At 42.1% G+C, this 23,372-nt stretch overlaps 1 protein-coding gene across 1 annotated transcript; it reads left to right on the forward strand.

Moving 5' to 3' along the window:
* Window positions 1–113: 113 nt before the first annotated feature.
* Window positions 114–15,862, forward strand: strap (serine/threonine kinase receptor associated protein). Its single transcript, XM_061714207.1, has 9 exons — window positions 114–483; window positions 4,129–4,264; window positions 8,702–8,783; window positions 10,011–10,083; window positions 11,712–11,811; window positions 11,913–12,050; window positions 12,194–12,330; window positions 13,208–13,357; window positions 15,186–15,862. Exons 1-9 carry the CDS (start codon window positions 372–374, stop codon window positions 15,248–15,250), a joined length of 993 nt encoding a protein of 330 aa, XP_061570191.1. The 5' UTR covers window positions 114–371; the 3' UTR covers window positions 15,251–15,862.
* Window positions 15,863–23,372: the final 7,510 nt, after the last annotated feature.

Genomic DNA, 23,372 nt, shown 5'->3' on the forward strand with positions numbered 1-23,372 from the left:
TGTGTACTTTTTGAGTATATACTGTTTAGTATGGCATTTCGGACGCACTGCGTGTTTACTTTGGTTCATAAGATGAAATGAAGGTTGCGCTTTATTTTGAAGGGCCGGCCCCGGAAGTGCAGCCTGTCGTCCCGGCGTGAGCACGTTGCTAGTTAGTTGCAATGTTGTAGCTATTAGCACGGACTGCGGTTCTTCTCGACTTCTCACTTCAATCGTTTTTAATTTCTCACTCATTCCTCATTCGACCGGCTGACAACTGGTGGGGGAAACGAACATTAAAGGAAGAAGCCGCCGGCTAAGCCCGTTAGCCCGTTAGCCGCCAGCGTCTCTCCCTCTCCCTCCTCCGTCCGTCCCTCAGTCCGGCTGGGAGCATGGCGATGAGACAGACTCCCCTCACCTGCTCCGGGCACACCCGGCCGGTGGTGGACCTGGCCTTCAGCGGGATCACCCCCTACGGCTACTTTCTCATCAGCGCCTGTAAAGGTAAAGGCTGATTTATGGTTCCGCGTCACGCCGACGCAGAGTCTACGCCGTAGGGTACGCGGCTGATTTATGGTTCCACGTCACACCGACGCAGAGCCTACGAGTTTGGAATGAGTTTGCATTGACTACGTTTACATGCAGTCAAAATTCGGGTCAGAGGTGTATATTCCAGGTGTATAATCCAGGTGTATAATCCAGGTGCCATAAAGTAAAAATCCTGTCCAGCAGTTGTTCCAACCAATCACTAAACCAGCTCCTCTGCAGGTAGATGGCAGGTTGTTAGCAGTACTCGAGTTGTTAAAGAAAATCAGGGGGGATGGTGGATTTTATCATATGGGGACAGATAATTTGTGCTGATTACAAATAATATAATATATTACAAATAATAGCAGTGACCAAAACACCTGCAGAAATACTGCAGGAATGACATAGCAGCAGTTAAATGCAGCCTTCTGTAAGCTTTAAATATCCACTGGGCTTACATCAAATACATCAAAACACAAAAATAAAAAACACTTTTCTGAACTTATCAATATGACTCTGTCCTTCACAGGATAAGTACAATGGATCACTGCAAAAACTCAAAATCTTAACAAGAATATTTGTCTTATTTCTAGTTAAAATGTCTAATTTTAGTAAAAAAAATCTCATTACACTTAAAACAAGACTCATCACTGGAAAAAACAACATTTTTCACCTGTTTCAAGTAGATTTTCACTTGAAATAAGTAGAAAAATCTGCCAGTGGAACAAGATTTTTTTGCTTGTAATGAGAAGATAAATCTTGTCCCCCTGGCAGATTTTTCTACTTATTTCAAGTGAAAATATACTTGAAACGGGTGAAAATAGTCAAAGAAGTTATTTTTCAACTCGAGTACTGGTTGTTAGTGAAAACACCTGTTTTAAATGTACAGGCTGATCCAGAAACATAGCAGCGTTTTTTCTTTATGGCACCTGGACTATGTGCTTTAATGTTGTTTTTTTACAAAATCAAAAATAGTTTTGAATCAATCTTAAATTAAGACCAATTTTGAAATGGGGTCAGTCTCAAAGCACCATTAGTCAAATAATTTTCTTTACCTTAAGCTGATATTTGCTCATTAAAACATATACCTGTGGATCACATGTTTAGAACAGGTGTTTTCACTAACAAACATCTACCTGCTCTAAACCAGCTCTAGTGACCGGTTGGAGCAACTGCTGGACAGGATTTTTACTTTATGGCACCTGGATTATACACCTCTGATTCGGGTTATGGTCAATATTCCAGTTACTGAAACATTGGGAATAATCTGTTTCCATGCCTGAGCAAACAGGGTTATCCCTGTATACATGGTCATTAATCATTTGGGATATCTGGATCAAACCAGTGACGCACAGAGAACGTCATGACGCAATTGCCGTCATTTCTGCTGCTTCTTTCTGTATCCAAATTCAAAACAACTGTGGCGGACACATTTACGGACCTCGCACCCATCAGGATTGTAGGGAAGAGGGCCTGGTCACGGGGAGATTTATGGTTGCTTAGTTACGCACGTTCTCTGACAGTTGTCAGTAGGGATGGGCGGTATGGACTAAAAAAATGTATCACGATAATTTATGGCATTTATCCCGATAACGATAAAAATGACAATTAAAAAAAAATACCAATTCAACTCCATCTGTTTAACTATAAATCTATCACGCTCTCGGATCCGCCATGTTTTCTTACACAAAAACGTCATCAACGGGAATTTTTCTTTCTTTCTTTCTTTCTTTCTTTCTTTCTTTCTTTCTTTCTTTCTTTCTTGCTCATTTCTTTCTTTCCTCCTGCCCTCTCCTTCCTTCTTCCCTTCCTCTTTTCTTTCTTTCTTTCTTTCTGGCTCATTTCTTTCTTTCTTTCTTTCTTTCTTTCTGGCTCATTTCTTTCTTTCCTCCTGCTCTCTCCTTCCTTCTTCCCTTCCTCTTCTTTCTTTCTTTCTTCTTTCCTCCTGCTCTTTCTTTCTCTTTCTTTCTTTCTGGCTCATTTCTTTCTTTCTTTCTTTCTGGCTCATTTCTTTCTTTCTGGCTCATTTCTTTCCTTCAGGCTCATTTACTTCCTTCCTTCCTTCCTTCCTTCCTTCCTGAACCATAAATCAGCTTTACACAAAAACGTCATCAACGGGAATTTATCGTTTTTACCGCGAGATACAAATTCTTATCGTGGGGAATTTTTTGGACGGTATATGAACGGTAAAATATCGCCCATTCCTAGTTGTCAGTTGCTAGTAGTTATTCCGTTGTCTGGAATAAAGGCTTGTTGACATTGGAGTCATGCTTTATCCTGCCACACAACAACAATAACAGCAGCACGGCGGATAATCAACAGCCCAGTAGAAGTCGCCTTCTTTTGCGCTTTGGTGCTGGTACTGACCCACCACCAGGACTCGACACTATTCCTCGTCGTCATTAATGGAAGGCGAGAACGTGAAGAAATGGCAAATGCAGCCGGAGATGAGATTCCATATCCTGCTACCCGTTTCCACCAGAGCAGCCCGGACACTTTGGATGAAGGTGCAGTCAGGACTGGTGGGAACGGGTCGTAGTGATGGAGTTCACTGACGCCGACTCGTTTCTCCATGTTTATAAGAACTTCCTGGACTCAAAAGATTCCTTGCGAAAAGAACACGCCCAGAAAACAAATTCCTGTTCCTTTTGACGAGGATATCCTGTTTGACGTTTACATTGACCCAATATTCAGGTTAGAAAAGGAGTAACCCAGGGGTCATATTGGGGTTTTTAAAAACCGGAATATGAGCAAATTCCGGTTATTCAAAGGGGTTATTGGTGTTTACATGGCCGTGCAAAACCGTGTTATTGCTAATATTCCAGTTTTAAAAGGGTTATTGACTGCATGTAAACTTAGTCAATGACTACATTTACATGCAGTCAAAATTCAGGTTATTGCTAATATTCCGGTTACTGAAACATTGGGAATATTCCGTTTACATGGTAATTAATCATTCGGGATATCTGGATCAAACCAGCGACGCACGGAGAACATCATGACACAATTCCCGTCATTTCCGCTTCTTCTTCCTGTATCCAAATTCAAAACAAATGCTGCTTCGCACAACTTTTCGTTCACCTTTTTTTAAATCTCGCTATCCCGGTACTTTCTACCGTCTACAAATGCAGAAATGTTCATATCCTTCATTACATTTATGAAGTGATTAGTCTCCTCCTGGTCTTGGTTTCTCCGTGTTTATAAGAACTTCCTGGACTCAAAAGACCAGGATTCCTTGTGAACAGAGCATGTGCAGAAAACAAATTCATGTTCCGTTTGATGGGGATATTCTGTTTGGTGTTTACATGACCCAATATTCGGGTTTTAAAAGGAGTAACCCAGGGCTCATATTCGGTTTTTAAAAACCGAATATGAGCAAATTCGCATTATTCAAAGGTGTATTGGTGTTTACTTGGCCGTGCAAATTCAGGTTATTGCCAATATTCAGGTTTTAAAAGTGTTATTCACTGCATGTAAACACAGTCACTGAGTCTTGTTTCTGAAAGCTACCGTTCCAGATGTTTACCTTCAAGCTGAAGTGACGTCACGTGTTCCAGCTTCCCAGGTGAGATGCTGCTGCTGCTGCTGTTCTGTGAACCGTGTCATGTGTTTCCTCTGAAGATGGCAAGCCCATGTTGCGCCAGGGCGACACAGGGGACTGGATAGGAACGTTCCTGGGTCACAAAGGTGCTGTCTGGGGAGCCACTCTCAACACGGACGCCACCAAAGCCGCCACGGCGGCGGCCGACTTCACAGCGTGAGTCCACAGTCCCTTCCTGTCTCCTAACAAACGGAACCCTGGTCCGTCTGAACACGCCCCCCCTCAGTCAGAGCAATCACTAACATCTGTGTCTCTTTGTCTTCTGTATGTCACTTCAATTCAAATTTAGGCCACGTTTACACATAGCCGGGTATTGGCAAAAACCGATATTTCCCCCTCTACATTTTGATAAAATACCATCATTTACACAAACATAGCTGTTAAGGTGCTATGAGCAGCCAAACCTACAGGGGGCAGTGTAACGAGAAGATAAAGTCATGCTAGCCAATCAGAATCCTGGAAAAAAACATCAACAAATGACACGAGTAACTTCCAGTTACTTCCAAGATGAACCAGAGTCTTTCGTTTGGAGTGACAGAGAAGTGGAGTTACTTTTAAGTGTGACGTTAGAATATAAAACAGGTAAAATACAAGAAAATATTGACGGCGGTCAAACAAATTGTAAACACAGGTCGGACACATGACGCTGGTGACGTTTCTGTCTCATAATGTGACGCTCTGAAGCCTAAATGTTAATTTCTCTCTGTTTACATGCAAACGTGAAGATGGAGGTTTTAAAAATGTCCTCTTTGGCTGGAGTTTTCAGAAATGATGGTTTTTGGTGACTTTGAGCTTCGTTTTCGTGTAAACGCACGGCCAAAACGCATGAAAACACCACCGTTTTTGCTTAAATGGGCCTTAAATGATTATCCTCTTAGATATTTATTCCCCGCTCAGAAAGAGAAAGTACCATCGGGAACACAGCCCAGGGGTCTCTCCAGTCGCAAAGCCAACTCAACCATGCCACACAATCGTGATGTTATCGCCAGGTTTCCAACCACCGATGTACGATGTTGTTTTCAGGCCGTGGATGGATGAGAGCAGCTGAAACTAATGGCGCTTTTCCACTAGCACCTACTCAGCTCGACTCAACTCGGCCTGGTTTCTTTTCCATAACAATTCAGCACCTGGAGCAGAAGTAGGAGGTTGGAGTGAAGCTGCTGTGACGTATTTGATTGTGTATCTAAAGGAAGAAGACAACAACACTAAAGATGTAGAACCTGGAGGAGATGATAGATGTGCTGCTGGATCTGTGGCTTGTGTTTGATACCAAGTTAAAAATGAGAGTGAGAGAAGCTTGAACACTTTTCTTTTTTTGTTAGTTTGTCTCTGTGCTGCTGAAAAGTCAGCTGGAGCCGTGAGCAGCTATGAAGAGACAGAGCTCCTGGTAGATCTGGTCGTTCCTTATCTCCGTCTAGATCCCTTTTTAATTCTCTCCTCAGCACCAGGTTTATGAACATCTGACCCTCAGAGTTGGATCATGAAACAGACTTTTACTGCCGTTGCTGGTCGAATAAAATGAACAAGAATCCGTCAGAGTCTCTTTCTCTGATTTCCTCCTCCTGACTCAGACGTCTGACTCCAACCCCCCGACCAATCAGTGTCCTGTAGTGTGATGATGTCAGATACAGCCGACTCAGCAGCTTAGAACCTCGGCAGAATAGTTACAGAAAAGTATCTACTCGGCACGTTAGACCCCTAGTGGGAAAGAACCAAACCGAGGCGAGTCGGGCTGAGTAGGTACTAGTGGAAAAGTGTCATATACGGAGATTTATCAGAACCAGAGTTCAAGGACCCACCATACCTGCACTCAGGTTTGATGCTGCATTCGTCTCAAACGCCTGCCCCCAGGTCTCTAACCCAGTGTGTCCCAACTCCAGCGCTCGTGTACCTGTGTGTTACATGTCTCCTGGCACCAACACACCAGATTCTATTTAATGGTCATCGTTGGCGTCACTGGTGTGTCATCAAGGTGCGCACAAGTCTGTCAACATGTAAAACCTGCAGGACCAGAGTTGGGAAACACTGCTCTAAATTTCAGGAGCACCATCAGGAGAGACCCCTGGGCTGTGTTCCCAATGGTACTTACTCTTCAAGGTTCAGGGCTCTTTTTTCATGGAGTACAAGCCACGTTCTGGGCAGGTTCACCGAAACGAGTCTAGGCCACTGGACGCTTTACACACTGTTCTGACTTGAATTGATTCGACCCAAACAAAAACCTACAAGTCACTGAGGTGCTGACTGACCTTAAACAGATGACGGGCCTGTACTACGAAGCGGGATTTGGGGTTAGCGAGGTAACTTCAGGTTTAACCCTGGGTTTTCAGGACTACGACGGTGGTTCACTTCTTAGCGGGGCACATCGCCATGGTAACTTATGCTGAACAGCTAACCTGCTCCGGAGCAGGTTATGTTCGAGATACAGATCGCCGGGTATAAAAGCACCGCCCACTGACCAATCAGCTCTCTTGGAAAATGACATGCCCTTTCGAAGAGAATCCAGTGGAGCTTGGTGCGCGGATCGTGAGAGGATCCCTCCGAAGAGAACGCGTATTCAGGGACCACCAAAACCCCTTTGCTTTCCCTGATGAGTACCTGTATGAACGATCCAAAAAAAAAGGAAAAAAAGAAAAAAAGAGGTGGAGGAGAAAATAAAAAATAAATCAATCAATGAATAAATAAAACAAATCATCACCCAAAATCCGATGTACAGTCAATCCAAAACTAATACCAATTAAATAAATAAATCAAGAAGAAATGAAAAAGAAGATGCATTTGTAAGGGGATAGCAAAAAAGGGATTTTCAATTTCGTCCCTCGAACATTCTGAGAAGTCACTTTAAAATACTAAACACCCCCCTCCTGAAAAAATAAAAAATAAAATAAAATAAATAAAAAAACCCAATTCTTTGGTACAGCATCAGCACAAGTTATCGGTCAACAACAATAGTTATAGAACCAATATATACAGACTGTCTCAGAAAATTAGAATATTGTGATTTTCTGTAATGCAAACACAAAAACAAAAAAAATGTCATACATTCTGGATTCATTACAAATCAACTGAAATATTGCAAGCCTTTTATTATTTTAATATTGCTGATCATGGTTTACAGTTTAAGATTAAGATTCCCAGAATATTCAAATATATGTTTATATCCCTATGAATTTACGCATTTATACAGTCAGCGATCTTTTGCCAGCTGTCTTTCCTGCATTTTGCAGCTGCAACTGTGTTGCTTTTTGCCTGTATTATATGCCTATACTCATCATATTTCCGTAAAATTATTGTTTGCTCTTCGCTACTGAAATAAGCGGCTCTGACAGCGGACTTCTCCATGCTTGCGATTGGTCATGCGCTGAAAACACCGCCCCTTTTATGTGCACGCGCTCATATCCAGATTGGAGAAACCTGGGTTGATATACCGAGTTGATAACCGCCGTCGTGTGACCGCTTAGCGTGATTGCAATTGTCCCGCTTAGTGAATCTGGATAAGGAAAATATATCCTGGATATGTTGAACTTGCTTCGTAGTACAGGCCCGACGTCTCCTTGGGCAGCGTGTCAGCTGTGTGAATGCGTGTCCATAAACGTCCTTTGTGATTCTCAAAAAGGGGTATTTATTGGTATAGACAAGCTCCTTTCTCACCAACGAACTACATGCACTTATATTGCATAACTTGCATGAGATCAGTAAAACTGCAAGACCAACAAAAACTCAAGCTCACTGGCAACCAGCACACCTGCCGGTGATCATTTTATCGTTTAGCTCTTATACAGTGTAGTTCTCTTTGAGGTAGCTTGAACAATCAAGTAATAATAGTGCAACTATTATCTAGTAAAATAGTGCAATTTAAAACATAAATTTGAATTAAATAAAAACAGCAGCTCAACTTAAAATACCCAGCAGGCATGTTAACAAATAAGCAAATAAAAAAGAGCAACAGTGTCATAAAGTAAGACAGTAATGTGTTTCTTAGACCGTACTCTTACTGTCCTTTTTTGGCTTAAAGAATAAAATGTTGGTGTTTGAAGGAGCTACGATGTTCCTGGCGGTAGACTGGTGTCCATCACGCTGCCCCCGTGCAGCAGTGTCGGCTAAAACGTGAGACGCAGCCTGTGGTGTTTTTCTGAACGCTCAGCTGAGGAAGACGACAGTTGCTTTGTTCGGGTTTCAGTCACCGTTGTAACTTAACTTTTATTTATTTACCTCCGCTGTAACAGCTCTGTGCAGATCACCGCAAACAACTTTATTGAACTCAGTTTACGTGACACAGCCCACCCCCGCCAAAGCGTTCTTCATATTAGCAGCATTGGTGCACAACACTACGGTGCTTGTTGATACACCAGTTGTTTAGCATTTTTTCCATCATCTGTTTGATGCGCTGATCAAAATAATGAGAATAAAATATATATCTGATCCTTGTTCGGGAGCAAACGCCCGATATCGATCAATTCTGATACGTGATCGGATCAGGACATCCCTAATTATTACACAAACTGAAACCCTGGTCCTCGAGGGCCCTCCGTCCCCAACCCTGGTCCCTGATGCTCTGAAGTGTGTCTGCAGCTGAAGCTTGTCTCTGCTCTCCAGGAAGGTGTGGGACGCCGTCAGCGGAGACGAGGTCCTGTCCCTGGCTCACAAGCACATCGTCAAGTCCGTCAACTTCACCAAGGTCAGTCCAGGTCAGGGGGGAGGGGTTGTTTTCACCTGAACCGGGTAGGCCTGGGCGATATGGACCAAAAGACATATCTCGATATTTTCTAGCTGAATGGCGATACTCAATATATATCGATATTTTTTCTGTGACATAATTGGGGTTTCCCCCAAAGCATTATAGCATAGCATCTCTGTTAGCTTCATTTTTTTCTGAGGCAAACCCTTAAAAAAAACAGTCAGTTTTAATACAAAGCCTCGTGCCAAATGTCACACAGGTTCCTTTATTAACAGAGGTCTGCACAATATCAAAATGTATAAAACAAATCTGCCTGCATATATAGAATAAAAATGCTTCTTGAATAAAATAAAACAAATATCCCTTTCCTGCATAACAATTAAATTAAAATACACTGTGCAATTAAGACAATGTAGACAGTAACAGGCAGACTTTTCCACTGAGGTTGACAGTTGTGCAAATAACAAAACATTTGTGCAAATCTCAAATAAAACATGTAAACAGATATTGCATCTCTTTGAGCAAATCTCAAATAATTACAACAAGTCAACTACTGTACATTTTACAGATTTTGTGCCAGGAAAACTAACCTGTCAACACTGTCAGGTTTCAGCACACAAAGGTACTTTTTTTCCAGCGCGAGGGGTCAGCGTTGATGTACAGTCAATTTGTCACAAAATAATCTATATCGATATAAACGATATTGTCTCGTACCATATCACGTTTGAAAATATATCGATATATATTAAAATCTGGATATATCGCCCAGCCCTGGAACCGGGTCGGAAGAAGTAGAACCTTCAAATACTTTTATTGACTTTATTATTATCCTGGTACCTGATCAGGAAAATATCTCTGCTGGGATCCTGATACTGACACCGGGTCTGGTTCTGGGTCCAGTATGACAAAAACCAGCAGGATTCACATCAGTGGTCCTGGTTCTGGATCTAGTCTGAGGAGGACCCTGAGGGTATAGTGGTTCTGGTTCTGGGGCCATGTCGGGACTGGACCTAGAGAAATTTCCTGTGATTAAAAGTTCATACAACTAAAATTAATGAATCTGCTCAAAGTGATAAACGGTTGGCTTTTTATGAGTTTTACTGTAAAATACCCAGCAGCCAAGGTCACATGCAGCTGCTCGACCAATCACAGCTCCCATTTCTACAAGTCCAACTCATGAAGTGTTCGAGACGTGGACCATTAACGCAAGTGTGTTTGTGTTTGCAGGACAACAACTGCCTCCTGACCGCAGGAAACGACAAGCTGCTGCGCATCTACGACCTCAGCAACCCTGAAGAAGGTCAGAGCCGTCCAGGGCCCCCCCCCCCCCCGAATGCATCTGAAAGTGTTTGGGCACTGTGCTTCCTGTAAGCTGGTCTGCTCCGGCGGGTCGGCTGTGTTTCCTGTTAGAGATGCATCGATCAGGATTTTAAAGGCCGATCGCCGATCCCCAAAATCAGCCGATCCCGATATTTCCGATCTCCGTCCAGTCACAGTGTGAAATCCATAAATTCTTCAATATTGTTGTCTCGTTATTAGATATCAAAATGAGGAGATGAGAAAGTATCATGAATCGACTGTTTTATTGCAGGCTGAGGAAATGTGCAATATTTCACCCTCTAGAGATGATTTACTGATGACTCACGTAGCTTATTAACTTAAGCTTTCCTGTGGTGATATATGTGTACAACACATGTGCACCAACACAGACAACAGTAGACATGTCACTCTCTTACAGCTTGTCCTAACTGCATGCGAGCGTCCGACTATCGCGTTGCACTGCGTGGCATCGGACACTCTCTGTCCACACTGAACGCGTTAATACGGGCCCCCACGTTATTTTGATTGACAGCGGAAACTCGCTTTTTAAAAAGCTGATTTATGGTTCCGCGTTACACCAATGCAGAGCCTACGGTGTACACGGCGCACGCACCATACGTTGCGCGTTGCCGCGTACCGTACACCGTAGGCTACGCCGTCGATTTTACGCAGAACCATAAATCAGCCTTTATTCACTGCACTACCCGCCTGTGCGCTCCTGAAAGAAACTCCTAAAATAACTCCTAAAAGAGTAAAGACACAAGTAAAAGATGGGTGAATACTTGTAATCTTCCTAAGTTTGTACTTTCTAAACAGAAAACAAGCTTGATATTGTGATATTTAAATGTTCTTCTATTTTCTTCCTCTCGCTCGCATTGAAAGCCGGTTGAAAGCGCTGTAGGAAAAGGTCACGGATGAGGAACGGCTGATCCAGTTAGTTGAACTGAGAAGTTATCTCTATGATTCCTCCTCATTTCACTACAAAAACCTCAATAAAGTGGCAGAAAGAAATATTATCTTATTATCTTATCAGAATCTTCCAGCTCCCTGGCGATCTCCCTCCAGCAGCTGCCACTTTATTGAGGTTTTTGTTCTGAAATGACTGTTTCCTACAGCGCTTTCAACCGGCTTTCAACGCGAGCGACAGGAAGAAAATAGAAGCAGGGCGTCCGACAAAAGTCCAGCTCAAAACGGCTCGCAGCGCTGCGTCGCTCGCAGCCAGTTAGGACAGTCCAATAGGAAATAAAGCAATGGAATGGTTTTTGTCGCTGACTCTCGCTTGTGTCGCATGCAGTTAGGACACGGTGTTAGAGTTGATACGACCTGGGTCTGAGGTGTAGGAACGCAGGGCAGCAGGTTGTTGTTGTAAACGTCATCGGATCGTCCGGCTTTGAACTATTTTGAAAACGCAGATCAAAACCGATAGGGGCATTATCGGCCGACACCGATCGGTTGCCGATCGATCGGTGCATCTCTACTTCCTGTAAGCGGGTGTGCCAGGGCTGAGGCCGGCTCCTTGCAACCGTCCGTGTGAGGAGCAGCTTACAGAGCAGACCAGTCCAGTGTGTGGATGTTAATGGCACCGCCTGGGTTTCTTCTGTGTTTCAGCTCCAATAGAGATTGCAGGTCACGGCTCAGCCATAAAGAAAGCTTTGTGGTGCAACGACGACAAGCAGATCCTCTCCGCTGCTGACGACAAAACCGTCCGGTAGGTGACACGGTGTCTGTCAAAACTGGGCGGTGTGGGCGCGGTGGCGGCCCGGACCCCCAGGAGATGATGGTGATGCCTGAACGTGTGTGTGTCCTCAGGCTCTGGGACAGGACGTCCATGGAGGTGGTGAAGACGCTGACCTTTGACACGTCTGTGAGCAGCATGGAGTACATGGCTGACGGGGAGATTCTGCTGATCACGTACGGAAAGAACATCGCCTTCTACAACGCCCTGAGGTACGCTATGGAGACGAGGTCTCCCGTGGCTGCAAAGCTTCTCTCCTGTTGTTTGTTTGAGGGAATATTTATTTCACCCGTATTCTTACCACCATCTCAGCCACGATGCCACTGATCATAACGGTTGTTGTTTCCTCATCCAGCTTGGAGCCGATCAAGACCGTGGAGGCCCCCGCCCCCATCAACTCCGCCTCCCTCCACCCAGAGAAGGACTTCTTTGTTGCCGCCGGCGACGACTTCAAGCTCTACAAGTTTGACTACAGCACCAAAGAAGAGCTGGGTGAGGAGACGGAGCGTTTCTGTAAACCCCGCCGAGCGCTGCTCAGGAGACGGGTCCCAGTTCCTGCCCCGGGTCCTGAAGCCGTGGCTGAGCAGGGTCTGCAGACCCCCACGTCTCCCCCAGACGTGGGGGTCTGCAGCTGCACCTGCTGATCTGAGCAGCTGAATGTCATCACTGTGGGTGGAGGAGGGGGGTGTGGTCAACAGATGTACCGTATTGGCCCAAATATAAGACAGTGGTTTTTTTGCATTGAAATAAGACTGAAAAAGTGGGGGTCGTCTTACATTCGGGGTCTAGACGTTATACCCATTTACACCGCTAGATGGCGCCAGATATCTTTAAAGCCAATGCTGAACTAAACTCCCCAGCCCAAAGCGAACCCCTGTCACGAAGAAGACAAATAAAAATAGCCGTAGCACGAAGAAAAATTATAAAATAGCAGTAAGAAAGAAAATAGAAGAAAATAAGAGAAGATAACAGATAATGGAGAAAAGTAGGGACAATCTGGAGAAAAGTGGGTGGAAGATCGGCAGGGGAACCGGCAGCTGAGGAGAAGTTATGATGCAAACTTCAACATGATTTGAATGAGGCAAAATAACATGCTTTTTCTCTCCAATATATTGTTATAATCATTTGTTTCAGATGTACTGTAATTATTTTCTGTATAAAAATTGAATTTGGTGTTCAAAAAGTATTTTTTCAAACTTGAGTCTTGAAAAAGAGGGGGTCGTCTTATAATCAGGGTCGTTTTATAATCGGGCCAGTATGGTAGATCTGCATCAGTCTCATGAGTGCAGGGGGGCGTGTACATGTGAGGGGGGCGTGGTTACGTGACCGGTGTGTGACCCGTGTGTGACGTGTGTGTGTCCGTCTGCAGAGTCGTACAAGGGCCACTTCGGCCCGGTGCACTGCGTCCGCTTCAGCCCCGACGGCGAGCTGTACGCCAGCGGCTCCGAGGACGGGACGCTGCGGCTGTGGCAGACGGCGGTGGGGAAGACCTACGGACTCTGGAAATGTGTTCTCCCGGGTAAACTCACACTACACTCACCCGAGTCGTGAGGCTGCTTTACCCCCAACACCACAACATCCTCCACATAGTTCCTGCTCAAGTTCCCCGGACCTCCTCAGGAAGCAGGGACCTAAATGTCCTGTTTCAGCCAGGTTCACATCTGACATCTGTCTTTTGTGGAAAACTGTGAGGCTGTCTATAAAAAGGCAAACCAATACAAACGACACCAACACACTGCTTAAGGAAACTGACATCTTTCCACATTGATAAGAAGCTGCTCACCATGTTCTATAGACGTTTTATTGAATCTATCATCTCTTTTAGCTTAGAGTCCTGGTTTGGCAACTTACCCCTAAAAAATAAAAACGGGCTTAATCAGATTGTGAGGTGGGACAGTGAGCTAATTGGAGCCACAACTCAACTTCTCTCCTCTTTACTGGGCAGCTACAGAGACTAGCTGATCCATCTCAGATGATCCATCTCATCCACTATACGGCCAATTCCAGTATCTCCTTCTGGCTGGTTTAAAATGCCTTTGTGCAAAACTAAAAGGTATAAATGTAGTTTTGTCCCCTCAGCTATTAATGCCCTAAATAGGACATGATTTCCCATCCTCCATCTAGGTCTATTTATTTATCTAGTGCAGGGATTGTCAACCGGTGGTCCGTGGCCCTCTGGTGGTCCGTGGCGGTATTGCAGGTGGTCCGTGAAATTGTGAATGGAAAACAATAATAATTTAAAAAATATATATTTATCCTTTAGACTCAATTTGTTTTCCATTTACTATTCATTTTTGTGAATAATTTACCAATCCAAATTATGTCAAATGAGTAAGAGTGAACTTTGTAATATTATAAGCCCTCTTGGCTTCCTATTGTTCACTTTTCATTGACTGTTTTTTGTTTTGCTTTTTTTTTTATAGCAAAAGGTGCAAATACAAATAGACACTGATGCAAATAAATAGCCTATATAGGCCCATACTCTTATTTAAAAGCAAGGTGCAAAAAACCTTACACAACAACCAATCCCAGGCCAGGAGCCTGGGTGTCCCCTCCCAGGTCTCACCTGTCACTTGTGGAAAGTACTGGAGTTGAGGGGGGATGGCATCCCCCCCTGAAATAAAAACGGTCCAAATCATCCCCCTGTAAAACTGCCATCCCCCCTTTCCATCCCTTATGTCATTTCATCAATGAATGTGGTTTTACTGCTATTTCAACATTTAGAGTCATCACCAGAAAAATAACACCAGAAAAATAACTTATTTGACAATTTTCACCTGTTTCAAGAAAAATTTCACTTTAAATAAGTAGAAAAATCTGCCAGTGGGACAAGATTTATCTTCTCATTACAAGCAAAAATATCTTGTTCCACTGGCAGATTTTTCTACTTATTTCAAGTGAAAATCTACTTGAAACAGGTGAAAATTGTTGTTTTTTCCAGTGATGAGTCTTGTTTTAAGTGTAATGAGATTTATTTTACTAAAATGAGACATTTTAACTAGAAATAAGACAAATATTCTTGTTAAGATTGTGAGTTTTTGCAGTGATCCATTTTACTTATCCTGTGAAGGACAGAGTCATATTGATAAGTTCAGAAAAGTGTTTTTTATTGTTGTGTTTTGATGTATTTGATGTAAGCCCAGTGGATATTTAAAGCTTACAGAAGGCTGCATTTAACTGCTGCTATGTCATTCCTGCAGTATTTCTGCAGGTGTTTTGGTCACTGCTATTATTTGTAATATATTATTTGTAATCAGCACAAATTATCTGTCCCCATATGATAAAATCCACCATCGCCCCTGATTTTTTTTTTTTACAACTCGAGTACTGCTTGTGTCCCCCCTCAGAGGACCTGGGGACGGAGAACTCTGAGCAGCTGTTCCCCTCGGCCCCCCCGGAGGTCAAAGCCTGACCGCAGCACCGCCTTCTGGAAACCAGAGAAGAAGAAACGAAGAGACGAGCTTGAAGGTGCTCCGGGGTGTTCTACCAGGCCAGAGACGGGACCCGAGTGCAGAGCATCTGATGACACGACCGCCCCCCCCCCCCCCCCCCCCCCCACACACACACACACACACACACCCCCACCAGAGTTTGTTCAGCGGGCGGCTGCAGGGCGAGGCAGTAGAGCTGTGGGCGGGAGCTCACCGCTGCCTGCTTCCTCCCTGCTCAGCCCCCTCCGATGACTCCACCTTGTTTTAACTCCTCCAGCGACGCCAGGCCCAGTTTGTTTCCGTGTTTTGAAGAGCTGGACCGACGCAGCTGTTTTCAGTTCATAGTTACAGATCCTGGAAGTAGTTTGTGCTGCGGCGAAGGCGCTTTGTTTTCTTCAGATGGCTTTGAGTATGTGCTGGTGTCGTTCTGGTTAAGAATAAAGTGTCCAATAAAAATACCATATTGTTTTGTGACAAAGTGGAAAGGGAAGAAATCTCGCTGGTTTTTCCATTTTTGGTTTGTCTTCAAATGTGTCCAGTGGTGAAATAAACGAGAGCATTGCGCTTTTATTTCTAAGTAATACACAAAGCCGTCTGGGGTTTTATTTCTCCTTCACATTATGTGCGTTTACATAGGAAGTTTATTTCCTCTTTAATTCAACATTAAAATCTGATTTAAAATGAGTAAAAATGACCATGTAAACACCTAATTCCCAATGAAAATGGCCATTCCGAATTAAACTTAATTCCGAAGTGGCTGGTTTATTCTGATTTTAAATCTGAATAGAATAATTCCAGATCATGTAAACACTCATTCCTCTTTAAATTAATTCCGGTCTTTCTTTCTGCTCGTTCCCTCGCCCGTCTGTCTCCATGATCTTATATTCCACTGGGCTGGTTTTCCAAACAAAGTTTCAAGATGCAGCAGCAGTAAACGCTGGTCAAGAGCAGAGACCATTTATTTAATAAATAGAAATCATTAAAAGAACAGATGGCAGGAAACATTAGAATTGTGAGCTTTTCAAAGTTGTAGCGGCTAAGTTAGTTTTTCTTCCGGTAGTTTAACTTCCGTTCCGCCCCCCTATCCAATCAGAACCTTCCCAACCCCCAGACCTGGAGAGGAATTGGAGAAAGACCATCAAACGTGTTTTCCATGTAAACCTCAATTCGGAGGAAAATAGTTTAATTCTGAATTATTTAATTCAGAATAATTAATTCCCAATTAAAAAACCTCATGTAACCGTGGCCATTGTGGATGAGACTTTTTAAAGTGTGATTGGATGGTAGAAGAGTGTTGCAGCGTGAACGTGAGCACTAGTGTTGTAGCGGTTCCCTTTGGCCTTGAAAATAACCCCAAACATAAATAAATTATATTTCTGAATTCATTTTTAGTCATATTATTAGTTTATTTTGTTGGGCAGTTATCTTGGAGTTTTAGTTGATGCCATCTAATTTTAAAGTAACTATTTTGAATTTCTATATTTCTTTTTAAAGCTGCAGCTAATTTTTTTTATTTATATTAAAGTGGGGCCATTTTTATTTTACTTTTATACAAATATAGACTGAAATAGACCAGTTTAATTTATTTCAAAGTACGCCTACAAATGCACACTGCATGTAACAGCTAGAATAATACATTTTAAAATAACTTAAAATCTCAGTTATTTCTTGCGGCTCCCGACAATTTTTTTTTTGTAGAAGTGGGGGCAAAATGGCTCTTTTGATAATAAAGATTGAGCAGAAACTTCCCACAATGCAATGCAGCGGCGGTGGTTGCTAAGTGATACGTATAATAATCTCACGAGGAAAAAAAAATATTGCTCACGCCTCGGAGCCTCTTCAAAGCAGTCCAAAAAAAAGAAAAGAAAAGTAATAGTAATACAAAACATGTACTGTATGTTGTACTATTATACTAATTTATTGAAACACATGGCGAGTCAAACATTTACCAAAGCAGCTGCCAAACACTCCTAAACAAGGTAGCCTAAGACGTGGGTTGTGCAGAACTGCGGCAGTAAATCCTTTCTAAAGAGTGCAGCTCCGACGAGGAGCTCCATTCTTTAGTAGGGATTTCATATGGATCCAGACCGTTAATAATCATTATTTTCTCCATATACCGCTCCCTGGCTTCCTTGTTTAAGGTATCCCGGTAAATTCCAGTTCCTTTCCAGCAGTTTAACATCTTTTTTTTTTGCATTCCGTCTGTTCACTTGGTGAAACAGAAAAGCGTCCCGTCTTCTCTCATCAAAACAAATGCACGCGAGGGGACAGGAGTTTTCCGGCAGTACGCACTGGTGCTCATGGGAAACGTAGTGTTCTTTCTGGTAAAGCACTACCGCTTTTGTCCAAAAGATGCCGCGTAACTCAGAAAAGCTGAAAGTTACATTGTGCTGCTTTAAGTATAATATTATACAATATTAATATGATAATATTCGTATATAATATTATATAATGTAATCTTTTTTCGGCCAGAATAAACGGGAAAAAGCTGAGCACTGCTACCATAGACATAAAGAGTAGACGCCGCATCGAGCGCTGCTGCCTATTGGCGCTGACGAGCCGTGGGGCCGCCATCTTGGGGCGGTCACTCGCTCCACTCAGTGTAATCTGTTTGGCAGGCACAATGAACTGTCAGCGCATTTAATTCATCATAACTCGCTGAGTACTAAACTGATTGTCACGCAGTTTTTTTTGCTGCACTTACTTTATACAAGTAGCTATGATACAGGACACATGGTTCGGCGTATTTTAATATTCATAAAGGGCTTAAGAGTAATAGAATATTCCAATAGAGAGAGAGAGGGATGCATATTCACATCAAAACAGCGGAAATGTACCTATTCCAGCATTAACAGCACATATAGCAAAGCAAACCAACACAACAGAATAAAGAACAATGACAACCATGAGTGACTAGAACAAAGCCTGGATAACAAATGGGGGAGAGGAGGAAGTGGAAATGCCTCTACACGCTCTCATCTTGCTTTTCAGAATTGCATAACAAAGCAGAGATAGAATAAAAATGTAAATTCTAAAGTTAAACACAAGGTCGGGACAGATCCCCGCCCCAAACCATATTTACACATGTACACATTGCTTATGAAACTATAGCATGAACTATGAACTAAAACCCTTGAAAGAGGACTGTTTTGCAGAGCTTCTTTCTCGTGCTCCCTTTCTGCAGGTTAAGAGTGTTGAGTTTGGCAATGTGGTGCAGCCTTATTTTAAGAAACACCGACACAACCAATGACAACAGGTTGGAATGATGGTTGTCGATGCCAAACTGTGTCTCCTCAATGTGTTCCCCAAGCACAAAAACATCCTCCGTTCCAATCTCCTTCCGAACGATGTGCGTGACTGTCGTCACCGTTGGAGCTTGCTTTGTTGAAGCTTGGCCAATCACCCTCTCTGCAGCTCTCAGCACCTTGAAATGATAATAATAATACATTATATTTATATCGCGCTTTACACAGTGCTCAAAGACAAAGATTTAAAGATTTAAAAAACAAGATAATAAAACCAAACCTTCACTGTGCCTTGTGATGGAATCACTAGCCGTTGTTTTTCAGGGCTAGAAGGTGGTAGTTCTCATCAAATGATGACGGCATAGCATCTCTGACCAAGCTCGCACGGCACACATCACAAGACAGTTTTTGCAGAATCTGCCGGACTACAAATCCTGCTATGTAGACCAGAGCATTTTCCACAAGACCACCAAACCGAGTGGGAAGATAACTGTGGTAACACACAACTGCCAAAATGTTGGCAAATGGAGATGGGTACTCTTCAGCAGTTTCCTCAGAGGACATCTCTACGGCAGACAGGGACACTGTCATCTTGGGCTGCCACATTGCCTGTCTCACCAGGTGAGACACCACACCGAACCATCAGACGATGGAAGATGGCCTGGAACTGGTGTGCAGATAGATTATTATTCCAGCCACCTTGTATGGAAAACAGGCACACAATACATATGTACATTACTCACAAGACATAACATATAAAGATATTCATTAAGTATATTTTCAGAATGTATTGTAATTAAAAGATCATCAACCTTACCTGACGCTCTGATTGAATTAAACAGGAGCTCCAAGTGATCCTGGCTGAACCTGTAGGTGAGCACATACGGCTGAACTTGGATCAGTTCTGGAATCATCAGCATCAACGTGTCAATGTTGATTACAAATCCAATGACAGACAAATACCTGCAAAAGAAAAAAGTTTTATTACTCTGATCACGGTGAAAAAAGACACCCCAAGAAAGCACCGTGTAATTTTGTTCATTCAAAGCAGTAAAGTGAATTTTCCATCTCATTCATCTATAGTGTCTTATCACCAATTCTTGGGTGCCTATTAAAGGGGTGCAAACTCACAGAGAATGAAAATGCTAAACAGCTACCAGGGTGGATAAATCATTAGTTTGCATCCATGTTTTTAGGAATGTGATCTGTTCCTTTTATACCTTTTAGGACACTTAACTAACTAGGAACAATGTAATTGCAGAACTGGGAGAATTTGAGAACAAGAACACATGTAATACCTACCATTACCATATACATACCATTTAGAAACATCTAGGTCTGAAACACATTGAATACAAGATAATTCCAACAGAAACAGAACTGCATATTGAAAAACTTTTAAACAAGAGATCATATCAATATACATACCATCATTCTGGCACCTGCATAAACTTGATGTTGTGTAATACATACCATTTAGAAGCATCTAGGACCTGAAACACACTGAATACAAGGCAATTCTGACATGAACAAAACTGAACACTGAAAATACATACTGTTATGACACTTGTGTCCGACTGAATACAAAACAATTTTAACAAAGACAAAACTAAAGAAAGACCATTGTAACAGTAGCATGATATGAACCTAATGTCGAGAACGGAGCATCTTAGGAACTCGATGCATAAGGGAACAGAGAATCGAACTCATCTCATGAACTTTTCATGGATGAATAACAAGCACTATTTTAATAAACCTCTTAGATCGGTGAAGGGGTGTTCCAATCTTTTGTCACCAAAGTGATCAAGTACTCCCTGGCTCTTGACAAGAATGCTTTCCTCTCCATCCAATTCAAAGCACCCAAGGGAGCTTTGAATTCTTTGGCACGAGGATTGCGTCCATTCATAATGTCAAACAGCCTGTCAATCATCTATAAAGAAATGTCGGCATCTAAATCACTATCATTACAGGGTTTCATTAGGTAACAAATAGTTGAAATCAATATTCATTTATTCAAAATATACAGAGAACAGAGTACTTATTTTTAAACTGTATGTTCAACGTGTAAACATGCAAGTATTAATATTTGCCTAACTTCCTTCTTTCCATAGGTCTGCTTTGTAACACAGCAAATTTCACAGAGCTTTACCACTCTAAAATGTGTGAAAGTATGTATAAGGTTATGTATGAACTTTTGTATTTATGAAAAATATGCAATATTACAGTTTGACAATATTTGCATGTTGAATTTAGAGACAGTCAGAATTATCAACGAATTGTTTCTGATACTCAAATCAAATTTTGATTGATTTTTATTTTTTTTAAACCATGTAATTGGATAAATAATCACTAATTGTATTACCTCAATGAATTCTGCTGTTGCCTCACAATTTTTAAACTGAGAGTAACCAAGATCTCTGATTGTGCGGAGAGCCACTGACACGGAGCGACTCAGTGTCTGTGCAGCCAGGGACACCCTCATCTTGTGCTTCTCAAAGTAGACATGTTTGTCTGTAATTTTATTGGTAGCATGCAGTCCATCTTTTTTTTGCACATCATTGAGATGATTGATGTACCTCCAACTGATCTGTCCGGTGGTTGTTGCAATTGGACTGTACGCCTGTAGAGTAATAATCAGTCACTGCTCAAACAAGTACAAACAGCAAAATGTTGATCATCACGTCCAACCATAACTGTGCAAATGAACAGACAACAATATTTAGATATAACTTTTAGCAGCAGAGACATAACTTGTACAAATACGGTAGGTGTACAATGATCATCATTTACCTGCAACATATTACGTGCCAACTTGAGCATGTGGCAAGCGTCCATCATTACAAATACTTTTTCACCAGTCACCGGATGTGGGAAACTGGTTTTAAGCGGCTCTCGTGGGTTTCCCTTCAGCTCACACCCAAGCCGGTTGCACATGCTGACGTTGGAGGCATGCCCATCCATGGTTACACATGCCACCCGAATGCCCCGTGCATGCAGCTCCTCCAAAGCATGACTGAGAAGGACCCTTTGTGTGTCTGGAGAAAGAGACTTTGCTAGGTAGTATGCAATGGGAGCCTTCCAATGTCCTTGTAGACCAACCACCATGAACACAAGAGCCTCAGTAGCAACATCAATCTCATTGTTTCCATCACCCATATCTACAAAACCAGACATTGACTGGGTATGTGGATTATATTGCACATGTTGTCTGATGGCCATGGCATCCAACATCATAGCAACACATCCATTTTTAGCCTGGTCTTTCTGGCATCTTTTCTCCAGCATATCCAGCATCATGTTTTTCAGGCTAGGCTTGTCATCTACTGAACGCAGCCACCTGTAAAAAATAATTGAGAAGTAGTTATTTAACGGGCCATGTGCAAAAGGGCCATTTGCAATTTCTTTAGCACTTGAATATGCAGTATGCACTTTATATTTATAACTAGTAGCACTTTATAGTGATATGCAGCAGGGAAACGTGCAATCGTCATTAGTACTTTGTAAAAGTTATTGATACATAGCAGCAGTTTATCTAATATTTTTTTATATTTTACAAGAGCATTGTGCAATTTAGATTAGCATTCTTTAAATTTGTGCAATAAATATTTTATCAATGCATCAGAACAGTAAGCACTTTCCCTCTTACCACCTACCACTGAATGATCTGTGTATTTGTATTGTGAATGTCTTGTTTTTTTCTTATTCTATTTTTAATGTGTTTATAATTCAAATGTAACATCAATCTGCCAAGGGACTACAGATCTAAACTAGCCTATGGCTATAATCTGGCATATTAACATGTAATTTTTTTTTTAGATAAATTGAAATTGAAACTGAAATTAACCTATTTCCATCAGTAATTTCCGGAAATTAAATCGGACAACATTAGAACTACCTTTGTAATGTATGTGGATGTGGGAGGGGAAAATGTTGAACCTTCTGAGGTATTCGTATGCTTTTGGACCATGTAGATGAAGTGTGAGGGCAAACTCTCAGTAGTCCATTGTGTACTCATGGCCCTGCTTTGCCATGAAGTCAATCTGAAGATTTGAAATTTTATGAGATCCCCTTAAGATAATAACTAAGGAGTTTAATAAAGAGTTTAAGAATAACATGTACATGAATTTCAAAGTGCTAATTTTCTCTTACCTGAGTAGAATTCAAGCCTCTCTTTGAGCTCTTCATTAAAGGGGACCTATTATGGCATTTAATGTATATTTTAAACAGTGCAAACATGCAAAATTATATATGTTAAAACAAGAAAAAACTTGTTTTTCATAATAGGTCCCCTTTAATGAGGTTCTTTTCCATCAAATCCCCCAAAAGACTCTTCACTGTGGTCTTTGTCCTCTTTTCTCTGGCCATATCATTCTTCTTCTCTCGCTCAAGACTTTCTACTCTTGCCAAGGCTTCAATGAGTCTGGTCTTAAGAGAGGTTGGAGAAGCAGGCAAGGCATAGCCATGATCCTAATAGAAAGAGGTGAACATGGTTTGAATGATATTTCACTTCACACACATCACTTTGACACCACAATTGTATGGCCAATATTCTTTCTTATAGTCATCACCCGTCAAAGCCACTGCATACACCGTGTGTGTGTACGCGTGTGCATGCGTGCCAGGAATGCATGTTCAACATGTCTTCAATTGTGTGTGTATAGGTTTATTTGTGAGTGTGGCTAATATGAGTGGCAGCAAACAAACAAGTGAGATTTTAATATGTCCAGGGCCATTATGATATGATGTTTAAAGTTTAAAATACTCACATCATGAGGGTGAGGATGTGGCTGTGAGGTTGCAGTTTCTGGGGCTTCCTGGGAGGCCACAGACAGGCTCTCTTCAGCTCTTCTGGAGGTAG

Source organism: Cololabis saira, chromosome 23, assembly GCF_033807715.1.
Source record: "Cololabis saira isolate AMF1-May2022 chromosome 23, fColSai1.1, whole genome shotgun sequence".
Lineage (NCBI taxonomy): Eukaryota > Metazoa > Chordata > Actinopteri > Beloniformes > Belonidae > Cololabis > Cololabis saira.